The sequence below is a fragment of the Oncorhynchus clarkii genome, chromosome 17 (genome assembly GCF_045791955.1).
Source record: "Oncorhynchus clarkii lewisi isolate Uvic-CL-2024 chromosome 17, UVic_Ocla_1.0, whole genome shotgun sequence".
NCBI lineage: Eukaryota > Metazoa > Chordata > Actinopteri > Salmoniformes > Salmonidae > Oncorhynchus > Oncorhynchus clarkii.
Genome location: NC_092163.1, coordinates 35,524,614 through 35,543,585, shown reverse-complemented (window position 1 = coordinate 35,543,585; position 18,972 = coordinate 35,524,614). Strand labels below are relative to the sequence as shown.

The 18,972-nt window shown below is 41.4% G+C and overlaps 1 protein-coding gene across 3 annotated transcripts in view; it reads left to right on the top strand.

The window, feature by feature from the left end:
* LOC139370744 (vitamin D3 receptor B-like) overlaps positions 1–17,987 on the top strand; it is a 74,443-nt gene extending 56,456 nt beyond the window's left edge. Inside the window, exons 8-11 of one of the 3 annotated variants that reach the window (XR_011627171.1) lie at positions 882–1,033; positions 4,197–4,313; positions 7,303–7,618; positions 14,504–17,987. Coding sequence is in view for 2 of the 3 variants with exons in the window: in XM_071110414.1 (XP_070966515.1) it covers positions 882–1,033; positions 4,197–4,313; positions 7,303–7,547; positions 14,504–14,527 (538 nt within the window). In the remaining variant the exon portion in view is untranslated. Of the gene's footprint in view, positions 1–881; positions 1,034–4,196; positions 4,314–7,302; positions 9,572–14,503 lie in introns of those variants that run through there. The other 2 variants (XM_071110414.1, XM_071110415.1) reach the window with 2 other exon arrangements.
* Positions 17,988–18,972: the final 985 nt, after the last annotated feature.

Here is an 18,972-nt window from a genome sequence, read left to right as displayed (position 1 = left end):
TCTTCTGACCCAAGAAGAGCTTTGAGCTTAAAGGCTTGTCAGTGCGCTACAATTAATGTTACAAAGCCATTGCTTCTCGAAGACTCGAATCAAATCCAATTTTATTTGTCACATACACGCGGTTAGCAGATGTTAATGCGAGTGTAGCGAAATGCTTGCAAACTATAATACACTTTATGAATGTCTTACTACAACTGAATCTAAGGTTGTGTTACTCAGATGTTTTTGCTGTGTGTGTGTGGGTGTGTGCATGGACCCGTGCATGTGTGAGATACGGCGCCTTACAACTCTAGACAATTGTTTATCTCGATTGCACAACACAACTGCTCAAACTAATGGGTATACATGCATCTTTGGTAACTCAATGACAGGGTTGCAAAACCGCCGACAAGAACATGACATGAACTTCCTTATAGCACCACTTGTGAGTGGAGTTTATAAAGGTGTTATGAATAGCCAATAGCTTGTGCCCCATCTACCTAAAGTCTTACCAGATCCTTCCACTATTTACCCACTATAGCTAGATCTAGATACCCCAGCCTTTTAACTTAACCCGTCTGACCATTAGCCCACTGTGCAACTGGAACGACTGATTTTTTTGACCAATCAGATATCGTGGGCTGGAACCAACCGTCTTCTAAATCTCAATCTACAACCCAATCCTTTTAACCCCTTTCTGACCGTACGAAGACCGTAAGCCGACTGATTATGTCCTCTTCTTTTAACAGATGCCACCTTCCTGATTCACATTCATTAACTATCAAACGGAAGAAAAACGACTTAAACAATGAGAAACGCTCGTTTCTGTTTCCCGCTGCAAAAGTATTATTTTTTCTGCGGTGTGCACTAATGAATACACCCCTGGTTGTAAATCCTTCCAGGGAGCTGACGGCTGAGGACCAGATTGCCCTGCTCAAGTCGAGTGCCATCGAGGTGATCATGCTGCGCTCCAACCAGTCCTTCAACCTGGAGGACATGTCCTGGAGCTGCGGAGGGCCCGACTTCAAGTACTGCGTCAACGACGTCACTAAAGGTACGAGACTTAGGCAGGCTAGCACACACATGTATGTGTGAGGACGGAACACAGACCTTGGGATCGACACACACACAAAGTATATGCAGTCAAAACCATTGTACTCTGTCAACGATGGCACTAGCACACACACAAACACCAGTCATTTCGCTTAGAGGACATGCTCTGAAACTGTGTGGGGACACCACTTTACAGAAAGGCGAGGCAATGTGACACACTCACACACACTCACTTGGCCACTATTGCTGCCACTAAAGGTGAGCGAGAAAGGGTAACAAACATGCATGCATTTGTGCAGGCACAAAACACACAGATATACACTCTCCAGTACATGTCCCGTGGCCTTCCTATCATGACTGTGTGTCAGTTCCGCCAGGAAAGCTGAAATGGAGTGTAACACACTTTGGCACGTGTACCTATGAACACGTACTCTCACACACACACCACACACCCATCCGCAGACCCTCAAGGCACGGCATTCATTTGCCTTTCAACTAAGCCTCAGGTATTTTTACAGATCAACCGAAGAATGTCACTCTAGACCAAGACACTCTCACAAAGCACCTGGTCTCTCACAGAACGAATTTGGTTTTGTTCTCGAGGACAAACCCAAGTTAGCCACGGCATCTCTGTGGCTGACCAGTCATTTGGAGATTGAGTCGGGCTCGACAGCAAAGTTAGCCAGACTTTTCCTGAAAACAAGGAAAAACCTTGCGTTGTGCCCATTTTTATTTTCACTCAAAATGACGCTGTCGTTGTTGTTGTCTTCCGTAAGCTAGTTACTTTGACAGCTTTTGTCTAGCGACACTCCATTCTCCTTTGTTACAAGGCGATATGAGTAAGCAGGCTATGATTGTAAATAGAGATAATTAATAACTAAAAAATTCATTAAACAATTGATAGCACACAAGTGTACTTTTTGGTTGTTAAGTTGGCATCTTGCTTTTTTTCTCATTTTCCTTTTGTCATGATCCAAAGTAGACCACCAGGAGACATGGAGTTGCATTTAACACCTAACTAAAGTGAACTGAGTTGAACTATAAGTTTCCGTCTACAGCGCTAGGACTTGTATGCTACTCAGTTCATCCATTTCTTATCTCACGAAAACCACACAAATCCTTAGTGTTTTAGGGAAACCATATGAAAACCGGAAGATCAATCGTTGGAAATAAACCCATACATGTTTGAAAATGACATTGAGAGGAGTGTTAGGGAAACCATAATCAACCGTTATTTGTTACCTGGGCCCTTGTAATCTAGGATCAGTTCGGCCTTTTAAATTCAAATGAATAAGAGACATACATTGAACAAAAAATATAAATGCAACATGCAACAGTTTTAAAGATTGTACTGAGTTACAGTTCATATAAGGACAACAGTCAATTGAAATAAATTCATTTGGCCCTAGTCTATGGATTCCACATGACTGGGAATACAGATATGTATCTGTTGGTCACAGGATACCTAAAATAAAAGGTAGGGGTGCGGATCAGAAAACCAGTCAGTGTCTGGTGTGACCACCTTCGTTTAGAGTTGAACAGGCTGTTGAGTATGGCCTGTGGAATTGTTCTCCCACTTCTCTCCAGTGGACGTGCGAAGTTGCTGCATATTGATGAGAACTGTAAACACGCTGTCGTACACGTCGATCGAGAGCGTCCCAAACATGCTCAACGGGTGACATGTCTGGTGCAGGCCATGGAAGAACGGGGACATTTTCAGCTCCAAGGAATTGTGTAAAGACCCTTGCGTCGTGGGTCCGTGCAATATCATGCTGAAACATGAGGTGATGGCAGCGGATTAATGGCACAACAATGTGCCTTGGCATCTTGTCACGGTACCTCTGTGCATTCAAATTGCCATCGATAAAATGCAATTGTGTTTGTTGTCTGTAGCTTATTCATGCCCATACCATAACCCCACCGCACTATATTCACAACGTTGACATCAGCAAACCGGTCACCCACATGACACCATACACGCTGACTGCCGTCTACAATTGAAACCGGAATAAATCTGCGAAGAGCACACTTCTCTAGCATGCCAGTGGCCATAGAAGATGAGCATTTGCCTATTAAAGTTGGTCATGATGCCAAACTGCAGTCTGCTCAAGGCCCTGGTGAGGATGACGAGCATGCAGATGAGTTTCTGACAGTTTGTGCAGAAATACTTCGCTTAAGCAAGCCCACGGTTTCATCAGCTGTCCATGTGGCTGGTCTCATACGACCCCGCAGGTTAAGCGGCCGGATGTGGAGATCCTGGGCTTGTGTGGCTACATGTGGTCTGCAGTTGAGGGGCCGGTTGGACATACTGCCAAATTCTCTAAAACGACATTGGGCTTGGCTTATGGTAGAGAAATGAACATTCTGGCAGCAGCTCTAGTAGACATTCCTGCAGTCAGCATGCCAATTGCATGCTCCCTCAATACTTGAGACATCTGTGGCATTGTGCTGTGTGAGAGAACTGCACATTTTAGAGTGGATTTTTATTGTCCACAGCACAAGGTGCACCTGTGTAAGATCATGCTGTTTAATCAGCTTCTTGATATGCCACACCTGTCAGGTGGATGGATTATCTTAGCAAATGACAAATGCTCACTAGCAGGGATGTAAACAAATCTGTGCACAACATTTTAAAGACATTTTATTTCAGCTCATGAAACATGGGACCAACACTTTACGTTTATTTTTTTTGTTCAGTGTAGATATACCGTATAACATATCACATACATTATATACTCTAAATCCATTTCTTATCTCACAAAACCACACAAATCCTTAGTGTTAGGCAAACAATATAATGAGAGATACAGTACCAGCCAAAAGTTTGGACAAACCTACTCATTCAAGGGTGTTTCTCTATTTTTTACTATTTTCTACATTGCAGAATAATAGTATAATAATAGTGAAAACATTTAAAAAAATGAAAAAACACATACGGAACCAAAAAAGTGTTAACACAATCCAAATATATTTTATATTTGAGATTCTTCAAAGTAGCCACCCTTTTGCCTTGATGACAGCTTTGCACACTCTTAATTAAAATAAAAACCCTTGAATGAGTAGGTGTGTCCAAACGTTTGACTGGTACTGTATATTGTGATTGTTATCTGATCTGATTGACAGTGTTTGTCTGTGTGTATGTGTGTGTGTGTTGTCTCTTGCAGCGGGCCACACTCTGGAGCTGCTGGAGCCCCTGGTCAAATTCCAGGTTGGCCTGAAAAAACTCAACCTCCACGAGGAGGAACACGTGCTGCTCATGGCCATCTGCCTACTCTCCCCAGGTACACGCTGACACTGGGTGTGGGAGGGGGGGGGGGGGGTAGTGTGTGTGTGTGTGTGTGTCTGTCATGAATTGTTTATGGGAGTCAGCTTGTTTTTGTGAGGATCAGTTAGCTTGTGTGTGTGTGTGTGTGGGGGGGGGGGGGGGGGGGGGGGTGGGGGGGGGGTTGTGTGTCTTTGTGCTGAAGTTCACACACCTGTGCGTGTGTATATTTAGTGCATTTTCGTCAGTGAGGTTGACGATACAGTGCATCCAGACCCCTTGACTTATTTCACATTTTGTTATGTTACAGCCTTATTCTAGAATGGATTAAAACAATTGTTTCCCTCATCAATCTACACACAATATGCCATAATGACAAAGCGAAAACAGGTGTTTAGAAATGTTTGTACATTTCTTACAAATAAAAACAAAAATACCTTATTTACATAAGTATTCAGACCCTTTCCTATAAGACTCAAAATTGAGCTCAGGTGCATCCTATTTCCATTGATCATCATTGAGATGTTTCTATAACTTGATTGGAATTCATCTTTGGTAAATTCAATTGATTGGACATGATTTGGAAAGGCACGCACTTGTCTATATAAGGTCCCACAGTTGACAGTGCATGTCAGAGCAAAAACCAAGTCATGAGGTCAAAGGAATTGAAGGTCCCCATCTCTGCAGCACTCCACCAATCAGGCCTTTATGGTAGAGTGGCCAGACGGAAGCCACTCCTCAGTAAAAGGCACATGACAGCCCGTTTGGAGTTTGCCAAAAGGCAGCTAAAGTACTCTCAGACCATGAGAAACAAGATTCTCTGGTCTGATGAAACCAAGATTGAACTCATTGGCCTGAATGCCAAGCGTTACATCTGGAGGAAACCTGGCACCATCCCTACTGTGAAGCATGGTGGTGGCAGCTTTGGGGATGTTTTTCAGCGGCAGGTACTGGGAGACAAGTCAGGATCTCAGGGAAGATGAACGGAGACAAAGAACAGAGAGATCCTTGATGAAAGCCTGCTCCAGAGCGCTCAGACTGGGGCAAAGGTTCACCTTCCAACAGGACAATGACCCTAAGCACACAGCCAAGACAACGTAGGAGTGGCTTTGGGACAAGTCTCTGAATGACCTTGGAGTTGCCCAGCCAGAACCCGGACTTGAACCCGATCAAACATCTCTGGAGAGACCTGAAAATAGGTGTGCAGCAACACTCCCCATCCAACCTGACAGCGCTTGAGAGGATCTGCAGAGAAGAATGGGAGAAACTCCACAAATACAGGTATGCCAAGCTTGAAGCGTCATACCCAAGAAGACACTGTAATCTGTCTGTAATCACTGCCAAAGATGCTTCAAGTACTGAGTAAAGGGTCTGAATACTTATGTAAATGTGATATTTCCGTTTTACATTTGCAAAAGTGTGTAAAAAAAAACAGTTTTTGCTTTGTCATTATCGGGTATTATGTGTGATTAATATTTATTTTGAATCCATTTTTGTGAATAAGGCTGTAACGTATCAAAATATGGAAGAAGTCAAGCGGTCTGAATACTTTCTGAATGCCCTGTACATGCATGCACTGCGTGCCTGTGTTTGCACATAAATATTCAGCAATTTCTTATCTCTTGAATTCCTTAGTGTCTGATAACGTGTGTGTATATACACTGAGTATACAAAAACATTAGGAACACCTTACTAATATTGAGTTGCACCCCCTTTAGCCCTCAAAACAGCATCAATTCGTGTCAATTTGGGTCCAAGTTTGCTGGATGTCCTTTGGATGGTGAACCATTCTTGATACCCACAGGAAACTGTTGAGCGTGAAAAACCCAGTAGTGATGCAGTTCTTTACACACTCACAGGTGCCTTGGCACCTACGACCATACGCCGTTCAAAGCTACTTAAATATTTTGTCTTGCCTTTTCACCCTCTGAATGGCACACATACACAATCCATGTCTCAATTGCCTTGAGGCTTAAAAATCATTTTTTAACTCGTCTCCTCCCTTTCATCTACACTGATTGAAGTGGATTTAACAAGTGACATCAATAGGGGATTTGAGCGTTCACCTGGTCAGTGTCACGTTCTGACCTTAGTTCTTTTATTATGTCTTTGTTTTAGTATGGTCAGGGCGTGAGTTGCGTGGGTTGTCTATGTTCGTTTTTCTATGTTGTGTTTTGCGTTTGGCCTGGTATGGTTCTCAATCAGAGGCAGGTGTCGTTAGTTGTCTCCGATTGAGAATCATACTTAGGTAGCCTTTTTTCGTGGGTGATTATTTTCTGTTCTGTGTTTTGTATTTCACCGTTCAGGACTGTTTCGTTTCGTTCTCGTTGTTTTTGTTTTGTGTTCATATAATAAATTCAATATGGACACTTACCACGCTGTGCATTGGTCCTCTGATCCTTCTTACTACTCCTCCTCAGAGGAGGACGAGAATCGTTACAGTCAGTCTATGTCATGGAAAGAGCAGGTGTTCTTAATGTTTTGTACTCTCAGTGTAGATTTCCCAGTTTACTGTAGGCTAAAATATACATGGAGGCGTGTTCATGTGTACATATACGTGTACATTATATAATATTAGCCTAATTGATTTATTTTCTCATGAAACCATACATATGCTTAGTTTTAGGCTGATGTTAGGCTAACATGCTGTGGGGAGGTGTGCCCCTTTTCATACAATAAGGTAATTTCTGGACATTATTTCTGGACATTTAGCGGACTCATTTTGGCTCAAGAGCACCTCTCTGAGGTAAAAGATCTGTATAGCCTCTTTAAAAGTCTTACCAGCCATGTCTTCCCACTCCCTTCATGTGTAGACACTGTCTGGTATGGTGCAGGAGATAATGAATATGAAGAAGCCCTTTAAAAATCTTACCAGCCATGGCTTCCCCCTCCCTTCATGTGTAGACACTGTCTGGTATGGTGCAGGAGATAATTAATATGAAGAAGCCCTTTAAATGTCTTACCGTCTGTGTCTCCTTGCCCCTCTCCCTCCTTTCTCTCCCCTCCAGACCGTCCGGGCGTGCAGGACCACGGGCGCATCGAGACCCTGCAGGACCATTTGTCGGAGACGCTGCAGGCCTACATCCAACTGCACCACCCGGGCGGCCGCCTCGTGTACGCCAAAATGATCCAGAAGCTGGCGGACCTGCGCAGCCTGAACGAGGAGCACTCCAAGCAGTACCGCTCGCTGTCCTTCCAGCCCGAGCACAGCATGCAGCTGACCCCGCTGGTGCTGGAGGTGTTCGGCAGCGAGGTCTCCTAAATTAACACTTTTTGGTGACCTTTGATGGAGGTGGATGAGGTGGACGAAAGGTCATAGGAGAGGTGGGAGGAGAGTATGAGGTGGGAGCTATAGGAATGTGGTTAGACGGACTGTGGATGGTGTGAATGTAAGTGTGTGAGTGAAGGTGTGTGTTGTGAGGGAGGGGGGGTAATAGAAGTGTGTGCGTGTGTGTGCGTGTTTGTGTGTGTGTGTGTGTGTGTGTGTGCGTGTGTGCGTGTGTGCGTGCGTGCGTGCGTGTGTGTGTTAGAAATTCCCCTGCCTTGTGTGCATGTGTGCTTGAGGAGCTTCGGTAGGTCAGGCCTGGGACTGGGTACCTGAGGAGCTGTTGACTGGAACATGCAAAGCGATGGGTTGCGAATTATACAAACAAGGGAATTTACTTCAGAACCATACATACATGGAACTTCTGCCTATATTTGACATGTACGCTTACCTTGGTATTTAAGAGACAGTATATTGCCAAACAGTATTGCGTCTTGTGTGCCGGTATATACAGTGCACCGTGTGCTTTTTGTGTGTGTGTCATGCAAGTGCTGCTTTTATGCATGGCGGTGTATGGTCACTCATACATATGATCACACACATACACACACACACACGTAAGGACACTCACTTATACAGTTGTTGGAGCTACCTCTGATTTTCTCCTCTCTCAGTTTTTGTATTCAGAAATACACACAGCATAGAACCTTCAAAATGCATGATAACATTTCAATCGTGGATAGCTGATAGACACTAGGTCCTCACTGGAGCGAAAACAGTGCCTGCAAAGTATTTCCACGTGTTTCTCTCATCCTTTCTCCGGTTATTCTGCTCAATCGCTTCCCTCAAGGGCAAGTGTTTGAGTGTACGTATACGCCGCGAAACGCACGTCCTTCACCTCTGCCAAAGGTATTGTCCACGCTCTTCTCTAAGCTTCCAGGCTTCTAGTGTAGCCACATGATGCCTTTTATGTGCACACTCACCGTTTGTGCTAGCTTTTGCTAACTAGCCTCTAGGAATTGATGAAGGAAATGTGTATACTCTGAATAGATTCATACAGCCTGCAGAATATTATCTGTAACCTGGAAATAGTTTGGTTGTGGAATAGTGTGCGTGAGCTGTGGCTGTTTAGTCACTAAAACAAGCTGTCAATCAAACCAAGCCAGAGCTCTGGTTGGTTGGTTGGTTTCTTTCTTTTGGAGGGGTTGGGAGGAAGGGGGAATTATGATAGCTCTAAATAGACTTAGCTACAACTTCTATGTATCACGAACACTGCTACCTGTACTCAAGCGTATCTATTAATGTATGTCTATGTTAGAGTTATACCACCGTTTTTAAAGGGCTACAATGCCAAACTGACTGGAAATGCATAGTTAGGCCGGTTACTCTACTGTCTACGTCTTTTTGTATTATAGCCACAAACCATGCAAGTTATCTGGACAGGATCTTAAAACAATTCCATGAATTGTTCATTTTTTTCCCTCAAATGTACAGTTTTTAGTAGGTGGAGTGTTTCAAAGCTGCTTCTTCACAGATATCACCCCTTTCGTTTCCAACTCGGAAGTGGAATTATTTGAAAAGAATGTCTTGAGGACTCGGATGGACCGTTTTCTGTTTCGTTTTTTGACACGTCCGAGTCCTCCGATGTTGTATGCTGCTCAGCCCTCCAGTGGCTGCATCCTGTAAATACTACGTATCGATACAATGACCCCCGCAGCTGTACATAGGGCATAGATATTACTACTACTAACGCTTAGTAAGGAAATTCTTGGATTATATATGCAAACATGATACTGATGACCGTGTTTTACGACTTATTCTCACTTTCTCTCTCTGAAACACTATGCTTTCTCAACTTTTTTTTATATATATACAGTACCAGTCAATGTTTGGACACACCTACTCATTCAAGGGTTTTTCTTTATTTTTACTATTTTCTACATCGTAGAATAATAGTTAAGACATCAAATCTATGAAGTCATACATATGGAATCATGTAGTAGCCAAAAAAAGTGAAAATATATTTTAGATGTTAGATTCTTCAAAGTAGCCACCCTTTGCCTTGATGACAGCTTTGCACACTCTTGGCATTCTCTCAACCAGCTTCATGAGGAATGCTTATCCAACAGTCTTGAAGGAGTTCCCACATATGCTGAGCACTCGTTGCCTGCTTTTCCTTCACTCTGCGGTCCAACTCATTCCAATCTCATTCCAATCTCAATTAGTTTGAGATCAGGTGATTCTGGAGGCTGGGTCATCTGATGCAACACTCCATCACTCTCCTTGGTCAAATAGCCCTTACACAGCCTCGAGGTGTGTTTTGGGTCATTGTCCTGTTGGAAAATAAATTATAGTCCCCTAAGCGCAAACCAGATTGGATGATGTATCATTGCACAATTCTATGGTATCCATGCTAGTTAAGTATGTCCTGAATTCTAACTAAATCACTGACAATGTCACCAGCAAAGCACTCCCACACCATCACACCTCCTCCTCCATGCTTCACTGTGGGAACCACACATGCGGAGATCATCCGTTCACCTACTCTATGTCTCACAAAGACGCGGCGATTGGAACCAAAAATCTCAAATTTGGCCTCATCAGACCAAAGAACATATTTCCACCAGTCTAATGTCAATTGCTCATGTTTCTTGGCCCAAGCAAGTCTCTTTGTCCTATTGGTTTCCTTTAGCAGCGGTTTCTTTGCAGCAAATTGACCATAAAGGCCTGATTTCACGCAGTCTCCTCTAAACAGTTGATGTTGAGATGTGTCTGTTACTTGAAGCATTATTTTGGGCTGCAATCTGAGGTGAAGTTAACTCGAATTGGGCTTATCCTCTGCAGCAAAGGTAACTCTGAGTCTTCCTTTCCTGTGACAGTCCTCATGAGAGCCAGTTTCATCATAGCCCTTGATGGTTTTTGCAACTGCACTTGAAGAAACTTTCAAAGTTCTTGTCTTAAAGTAATGATGGACTGTCGTTTCTCTTTGCTTATTTGAGCTGTTCTTGCCATAATATGGACTTGGTCTTTTACCAAATAGGGCTATCTTCTGTATACCACCCCTACCTTGTCACAACACAACTGATTGGCTCAAACACATTAAGAAGGAAAGAAATTCCACAATTTAACTTTTAACAAAGCACACCTGTTAATTGAAATCCATTCTAGGTGAATACCTCATGAAGCTGGCTGAGAGAATGCCAAGAGTGTGCAAAGCTGTCATCAAGGCAAAGGGTGGCTACTTTGAAGAATCTAACATCTAAAATATATTTAGATTTTTTTAACACTTTTTTGGTTATTACATGATTCCATATGTGTTATTTCATAGTTTTGATGTCTTCACTATTATTCTACAATGTAGAAAATAGTACAAATAAAGAAAACCCCTGGAATGAGTCGGTGTGTCCAAACTTTTCTACTTATATATATATATATATATATATATATAGATTAATCTATATATGTTTGGGTGTGGGTGAGTGATTGATTGACACATTGGCTAAGGTTGTGTCGTCGATGGGTGGTTGGCGCCTTTACTTTGGTTAGTCATTTGGGAGAAAAAGGATGTTATACAAGCTGAATATACAGTGCTGCTCTCTAATATAAGCCATATAGAGGGAGAGAAATACAAAAAAAGCCAGTTTAAAGAAATGTGGCTCGTATTCATTAGTAGCTATTGATTTCATTGGGCTGTAGATACACAATTGATATATCTAATATGTTATTTCTATGGCTCAGATATGCTATTGTACTTGTATAAAGTAGAACCAACTCATATGCTTTCGATCTCTTCATTCCCCTGTCCATGCAAGAATCGTGTGTAAGGTCACCCAAGGGTGTGCAACACATTGGCTGTGTGGATTAGGTGAGTTCACCCATACAATGTAAAGCACTTCATTCCAATCCCAATTATTATGAACTATTAAGGCTACCCTACAGAGACCTTAAAGGTTTTTAGGGAGCACCTGTTGACCACATTTAATGTCATGGCACCTGCTCCAGTGTTCAAAATGACCTACATGTGTATGATATTGTAAAGCAAGTGAATGGACACTGGGGACCGCTTTCCCTGGACACATTTTTATTAAATTCATGTTTAGTCCAGGTCTAGGCTTAGCCTAATCTGTGTGCCGGAAACTGGCCGAAGAGGCTATAGCGATATCTTGGTTAATTGTGAAGTTGCCCTTATATGCTGACCTTGGGTCATTTCCCCCACTAATGGTTAAGTTTAGGATTGGGGAAGGGAGAAGCTGAGCCTAGATCTATACCTAGGGGTTACTTCTCCCCGGCGCCTATAGTATCTCCTTCTGTTTTAATGGGCATGACACAAAGACTTCCTGGAATGTTTCAATTATGTCAGCCTATAGCTGTGGCCTCGACGCTAAGACACTGACATCATCTGGGGAAATTGTCAAAAAGAGGGTAAATGGATTGCGTGAGTCGAGGTAGACGGCGCTCTATTGTACATCCTGTCCTTCAGTCCCTGTACGCGAGTGCCACTTATGCTTCAACTGGACTTGTGATTGGTTAAACAGAAACTACTGTGGCACTTAGTTATGACATCATCAATATAGGCTACAGAGAGTGCTATTTTGTGGTCTTCTTGCAGGACGTGGGGGAAAACAAGGACTCTGTCTTCCTACTGTTGAAGGAACGTAATAAGAACATTGTGTTCTTAGCATACAGTAAACCTTGTCATTGCTTTAAAACATCAACATTAACATTAGACGTCAGATAGTTGACCACAACCTACTCCCTCACTCTCCCCCTTATTGACAGTCATTCATTATTTTGTTATGTCCCCTCCCAGCCACCATAGCAAATGTTCCATTGAATGACTGCAGAAAAAAATAAAATTGTGGATTTTTATCGATTTAAGCTATAGAAGTTGTATAAAGGGATATTGTTTTGCAAAACACACTAAATACCTAGTGTTAGGAATTCACTGACATAGGCACCTGATGATTCGTGGAATTATTTTAGTTCATGCTGTTGATTGACAAGTTCCTCTTTCCCGGGATGTGTCTCATTAAGGTGATGGTAGGCTACATGATTCCTTTTACTCAGTACCACTCGTGTTCATGTCAGTTTGGTGAAGGTTATGGTGTGTTGCGAGGTTACGGTTGTTAGATGACTTGTGCATTTTGGGCGGTTTTGGTTTTTAATTTCCTTTCCACATGCATATCTCTGTGTGTACATAAAGAGAGTTGATTGTTTTCAGTTGATGAGATATAGATATACAGTATTGATTTTCGGTATGTATGTATAAAGGCTTGGGTATCATGTAAGTGCCACAGGGCGGGATGTTGTCACAAATCTCCCCTTTAAAGAAGTACAGGGTAAGGAGAGGTCTCTCTCGCTCGCATCTGGTTTGCACAGTTATAGCTGCTCAATATCCAGTCAAACGGAGGGGATATTCCAAAACGCTTGATGAAGAAAAGGCCTAAAGTGGCTTTATGACCATTGATATAAACTTTAGACTTTTCACCTAATAAGCTGTTCAATAGCATTAACTATGGTAAGGGCGAGCAAACTCTGAATGTTTCTTTCTATAGATATTTTGATCAGTAATCCAAATTAAGCATTTTTCATTTTCATTCATCGACTTAGAATGTCTCAATTTTAGCTCTGACATTTTTAGCGAACTCCGAACTGGAACATACAGGTAACTGCCAAAATAAAGGAAACACTTGAGCAAATGAGCGATGCAAAGTACATTGAAAGCAGGAGCTTCCTCATGGGTGTGGTTCCGAAATGAGTATCAGCAATTAACGTCGTGCTTAGGATCATGCATAAAAATGGCAAGTTACCCATTATTTTGGCTACCATGACTAGAAGAAAAGATCTTAGTGACTTTGAAAAAGGGGGGTCTTTAAGGAGCATAGGGTGTTTAAAGGGTGTGTGTGTTTCAGTCACCAGATCTCAACCCAATTGAACACTTATGGGAGATTCTGGAGCGGCTCCTGAGACAGCATTTTACACCACCATCAACAGAATTTCTCGTAGAAGAATGGTGTCGCATCACTCCAATTGAGTTCCAGACGCTGGGAGAATCTATGCCAAGGACCATTGAAGCTGTTCTGGTGTCTCGTAGCAGTCCACTGCCCTATTAAGACACTTTGTTGGTGTTCCCTTTATTTTGTCAGTTACCTTTAGGAACCATTTATTAAATGGAAAATCAACTAGAAATGTTGAGTTTAATACAGTAGGCTATGTCTTTTCTTGTCTTGTTTATTTTTCTATGTCAAACAGAGGGTGAATGCCTACATTTACAGCCCATGGTACACCAGCATCAGCTAGCTTAACAGTCTCATATTTGAAGTTCTTATGTATAAAGGTTGTACAAAGCAATTACCATTACAAATCCAGTTTGAAAAACGATTCGAAATTCAACTTACAAATAGATTTTTTTTTTTTTTTAAGAACATTATATGAATCGTTTTGATTGAGTGAGATTGCCTTTCAATAAACGTTTTGAATGTGACAGGGATTGATACACAGTACCGTTGATTTTGACGTGTAGATTTTTATTTTGTTCTTCTTCAAACATTAAAAGGAGTGTCCACAATGGATGTACACAACAATGATCTACCTCTTTTAGCTACAGATTATGCTTTAGCATTAAAGCAGTTGCCTCTGTTTTTACTTTTGTAATATGTGTTGGTATTTATTGTTGTCTAATGAAACACTTTGATTACCTCAAAGATGTCTCATCATGCAGACTGGGAGACTATACAGCTAATGAAGTCATTGGTATTTTTTATTTTTTTTGTAAAGTATTTTTCAACTAAAAGCATTGCATTTTTGAAGTAACGCACAAACACCCACCAGGGGTTGTGGTTTAATTGTGCCTGCATTCTGACCAATGGGATTCCAGGCTGGGTTTGGGTTGGCCGGGGTTGCGTTTCATTCTAATACGTGGTTTCCTCCCTTTTTTTTCTTAGTTCACTCGCATATCGCACGTCTGACACAACAATGTAAGAAATACCTGCACCTGGTTTCCGCCATATTCGGCTTTCATTGAAGGACAGAAGGGAGGGAGCAACATCCTGGAATGAAACGCAGCCAGAGACTTAACTGTGACCTCTGTATAGAGAGGTCATGAGTCATACATATGGTTTCGGCCGGAGAGTTGGAGTGTCTGCTCCTCTTGGCACAGTTGGAATGGTCTTTGCCCTCACTAGATGTCTCTCACTCTGTCCCCTTTCCCCAATCCATCTCTTCTCTCTCTCCTTCCCTCCTTCTCTCAGCTCATTTTCTCCACTCTTATGCCCCAGCCCATATTTTTAGAGTAGACTATTCCATATAGATCTTCAGATTTTCAGGAAAGGGCAAAAGTTCTGAGAGGACAACCCTCAGTATCCATTTAATGCTGCTTTTATCAAGAACATCACAGGTTGATGTGAATGTTGTTATTCTTACTACCCTTGGCACGGTTGAGTATCACCCAGCAGAAATATGCTAACCAGGACATAGGAGGCCACAGTGTCGTGTTGTGTAGTTTTTGTAAAGCTGAGTAGTTTAGGTTGGTCTGAAGCTAGGGCAAGCTGGTTCTAGAAAAGCACACATGGGGCAAGTTCCTATTTGAACAATGTGGACTTGAGGAAGTTGATGCCCATTTATAAACTTTCATTAAACCGCTTTAATTGATCAGTGTAATATTAATCGCCAGCTACCACAGCCGCGGGAAGTAGAGGCGCTACAGTACCTCCGGAAATATCGGAATTACATTATGAAAAAGTTTTTGTTGTTGTTTTTGTTTAACAAATGTAGGCCTTTACAAGTCCTGTATTAGTGGACCTATATAGCAGTCTGTAGCGTGGGCAAAAAAATAATAATAATTCTACCCTGCCCGACATTGCTCAGTTAGTGCCAATTGAAGATGTTGGAGTAACTGCTTTAATATCTTTTGAGTGCTGTTTTTGAATACGTTTTGGCAATGGTCCCTGCTATCTTTCCAACTAACTGTCTCAATTTTGACCGTTTGTTTTCAAACAACTTTAAAAAAGAAAAGACAAAATGTGTCTAGGAAAAAATCAGCCAGTTTGATAATCAGTCGTCATGCTAGCTATTGGAGGTACACTACCGTTCAAAAGTTTGGGTTCACTTAGAAATGTCCTTGTTTTCCATGAAAACATACATGAAATGAGTTGCAAAATGAATAGGAAATATAGTCAAGACGTTGACACGGTTAGAAAGAATGATTTTTCAATTGAAATAATAATTGTGTCCTTCAAAACGTTGCTTTCGTATAAGAATCCTCCATTTGCAGCATTTACAGCCTTGCAGACCTTTGGTATTCTAGTTGTCAATTTGTTGATTTCACCCCATGCTTCCTGAAGCACCTCCCCACAAGTTGGATGGGGTTGAGATCCGGTGACTGTGCTGGCCACTCCATTATAGACAGAATTCAAGCTGACTGCTTCTTCCCTAAATGGTTCTTGCATAGCTTGGAGCTGTGCTTTGGGTCCTTGTCCTGTGATGAAATTGGCTCCAATTAAGCGCCGTCCACAGGGTATGGCATGGCATTGCAAAATGGAGTGATAACCTTCCTTCTTCAAGATCCCTTTTACCCTGTACAAATCTCCCACTTTACCACCGCCAAAGCACACCTAGACTGTCACATAGCCTCCACAATGCTTGACAGATGGCGTCAAGCACTCCTCCAGCATCTTTTCACTTTTCCTGAGTCTCACGAATTGTCTTCTTTGTGATCCGAACACCTCAAACTTAGATTCGTCTGTCCATAACACTTTTTTCCAAACTTCCTGTGTCCAGTGTCTGAGTTCTTTTGCCTATCTTAATCTTTTATTTTTATTGGCCAGTCTGAGATATGGCTTATTCTTTGCAACTCTGCCTAGAAAGCCAGCATCCCGGAGTTGCCTCTTCACTGTTGACGTTGAGACTGGTGTTTTGCGGGTACTATTTAATGAAGCTGCCAGTTGAGGACATGTGAGGCGTCTGTTTCTCAAACTCTAAAGTACTTGTCCTCTTGCTCAGTTGTGCACCGGGCCCTCCCACTCCTCTTTCTATTCTGGTTAGTGCCAGTTTGTGCTGTTCTGTGAAGGGAGTAGTAGTAGTACGAGGTCTTCAGTTTCTTGGCAATTTCTCGCATAGAATAGCCTTAATTTCTCAGAACAAGAATAGACTGAAAAGTTTCAAAATAAAGTTATTTGTTTCTGGCCATTTTGAGCCTGTAATCGAACCCACAAATGCTGATGCTCCAGATACTCAACTAGTCTAAAGAAGGCCAGTTTTATTGCTTCTTTAATCAGCACCCCAGTTGTCAGCTGTGCTAACATAATTGCAAAAAGGTTTTACAATGATCAATTAGCCTTTTAAAATTATAAACTTGGATTAGCTATCACAACGTGCCATTGGAACACAGGAGTGATGGTTGCTGATAATGGGCCTCTGTACTCGTATGTAGATATTCCATTAAAAAAATCTGCCGTTTCCAGCTCCAATAGTCATTTACAACATTAACAATGTCTACACTGTATTTCTGATCAATTTGATGTTATTTTAATAGACAAAAAAAAAAGCTTTTCTAAGGACATTTCTAAGTGACCCCAAACCTTTGAACGGTAGTGTATGTAGACCTTGCTACACATGAAATCGATAGAAGCTAGTTCAAAAGTACCTTAAAGTTACCTGCATTCACAAAGAATTCCTTTTTCCCAAAGAAAATGGGGAATTGGCTCCCATGTACTCCTCACTCTACACTTTGGAGTACAATGCAGGGAGTGAAAGGAGTTCAGAATTAGTAGCGATTAGCTATAGGTATTGACAGCCAGCAGACACTGTGGCCTTTCAGGGCCTGAGTTGAGTGCCTATAGGAACCTTTGGAAGATTGGAGTGTTTCGTGAAGCAGGATTAGAAAGTTAGCAAGCAAACTTTTCCAAGTATCTTTTTCAAGTATGTTAAAACTATTTAAAAAATATATATATATTGTTTCTCAAGATGGCTTATTTCAAAGATTGGTCAATACTACTTAATAACCTATTATTCTAGCAACTGACGGTGATTCTACTTTAGCTGTCTTTATTGGCAAGAAAATTGAGTTGTTTGAGAATTGTTTCTAAAAAAAAATTCGCTTGTTAAATGAATAATCCTGTTTTTAAGACACTGCACCACATCACATTCGATGGAAAGACCGAAACAACAAGAGCACTTACAGTATTGTTTTGTAACACAATGCGTACATTTGGATGAATATGCTATCAATTACTGCCTGTCGATGTCAGCGTTATATGGCTGCAATTATCAAAGTCATTTGTCTAATTTCTTGCAATGTATGATCTTTGTTTTTATTTCTTTTTAAGATGTTTTTTTTTCTATTACAACAGACATTATAAATGGGTGTTTATGTAATGTTATTTTTGTCCGATGTTTTGCAAATCAAATAATAAACGACTGTGCATAGTGTTGTGTTTCTGTCTGTTTGAGCTTGATTGTACGCATAACATTTATGTGATAGGTTTAATAAGAATTAAAAACCAATGTGTATTGGTTCAGCAGTTCTTGGACACTGCTGCATGAGTGAATAGTCTAGTCAATATAACTCAAATACAATTACAGAGATAAATCTATAAACTGAACGGGCAGAACTGTCTCATGTGGTGGAGTAGCATACTGTACAAGCGGTGGATCTAAGCTTCTGGCACCAACTTTAAACCAGTGTTTTGGTGATGTCACAACAATGTGGGGAACTAATATTTAATAGTCTATATAATTATACACATTTCGGGTTGCTGTAAAGTATTTTTGGAACGGATGAGATGCGTGTTTGGTTTATCGAAGATTCATATGGGAAGACGTAGGAAAGACCGCAAGGTGACTGAATTACTGTCCGACAACGTTTTATGTTGTTGCTTTATCTAAAAACATAAAATATCTACAATATCTGGAATACTTTAAAACACGTTGAACTTTTTTCAAAGCTTTGGAGCTTTGGTGTCAGTTAAAAATATTTCCATGTTCTAAAACAACCTCAATTTCTGATGTGTTTGTTCTGTATCTGTTGTGTTTTTATCTCCTACAGCAGGGTTCCCCAACTGGGGGCCATGGGCCAGTGGTCTCATTTGGCCCCCCAAGTTTTATGAGCCAAAAAAAAATATGTTTTATTCTTTTTTATTTTCATTGTTGGACACAAAGGACTAAAAACACCTGGAAATCAGCTCCTAGTGATTTTAATTTAAGAAATATTTTCCCAAGTATTCCCACGCATAATAGAGAGATGTGTGATTGTATACACATGTAAGCAAGGTTTGAAATGATTATGTTTTTGTCAAACATATCTGTTTGGGATTCTTGTGACCAAAATGCAGTCTACAAATTATTTGTAATTAAATTCCAGCCCCCCACCATCCTCTCAACATAAAATTGGCCCACGGCTGAATCTGTTGATTAT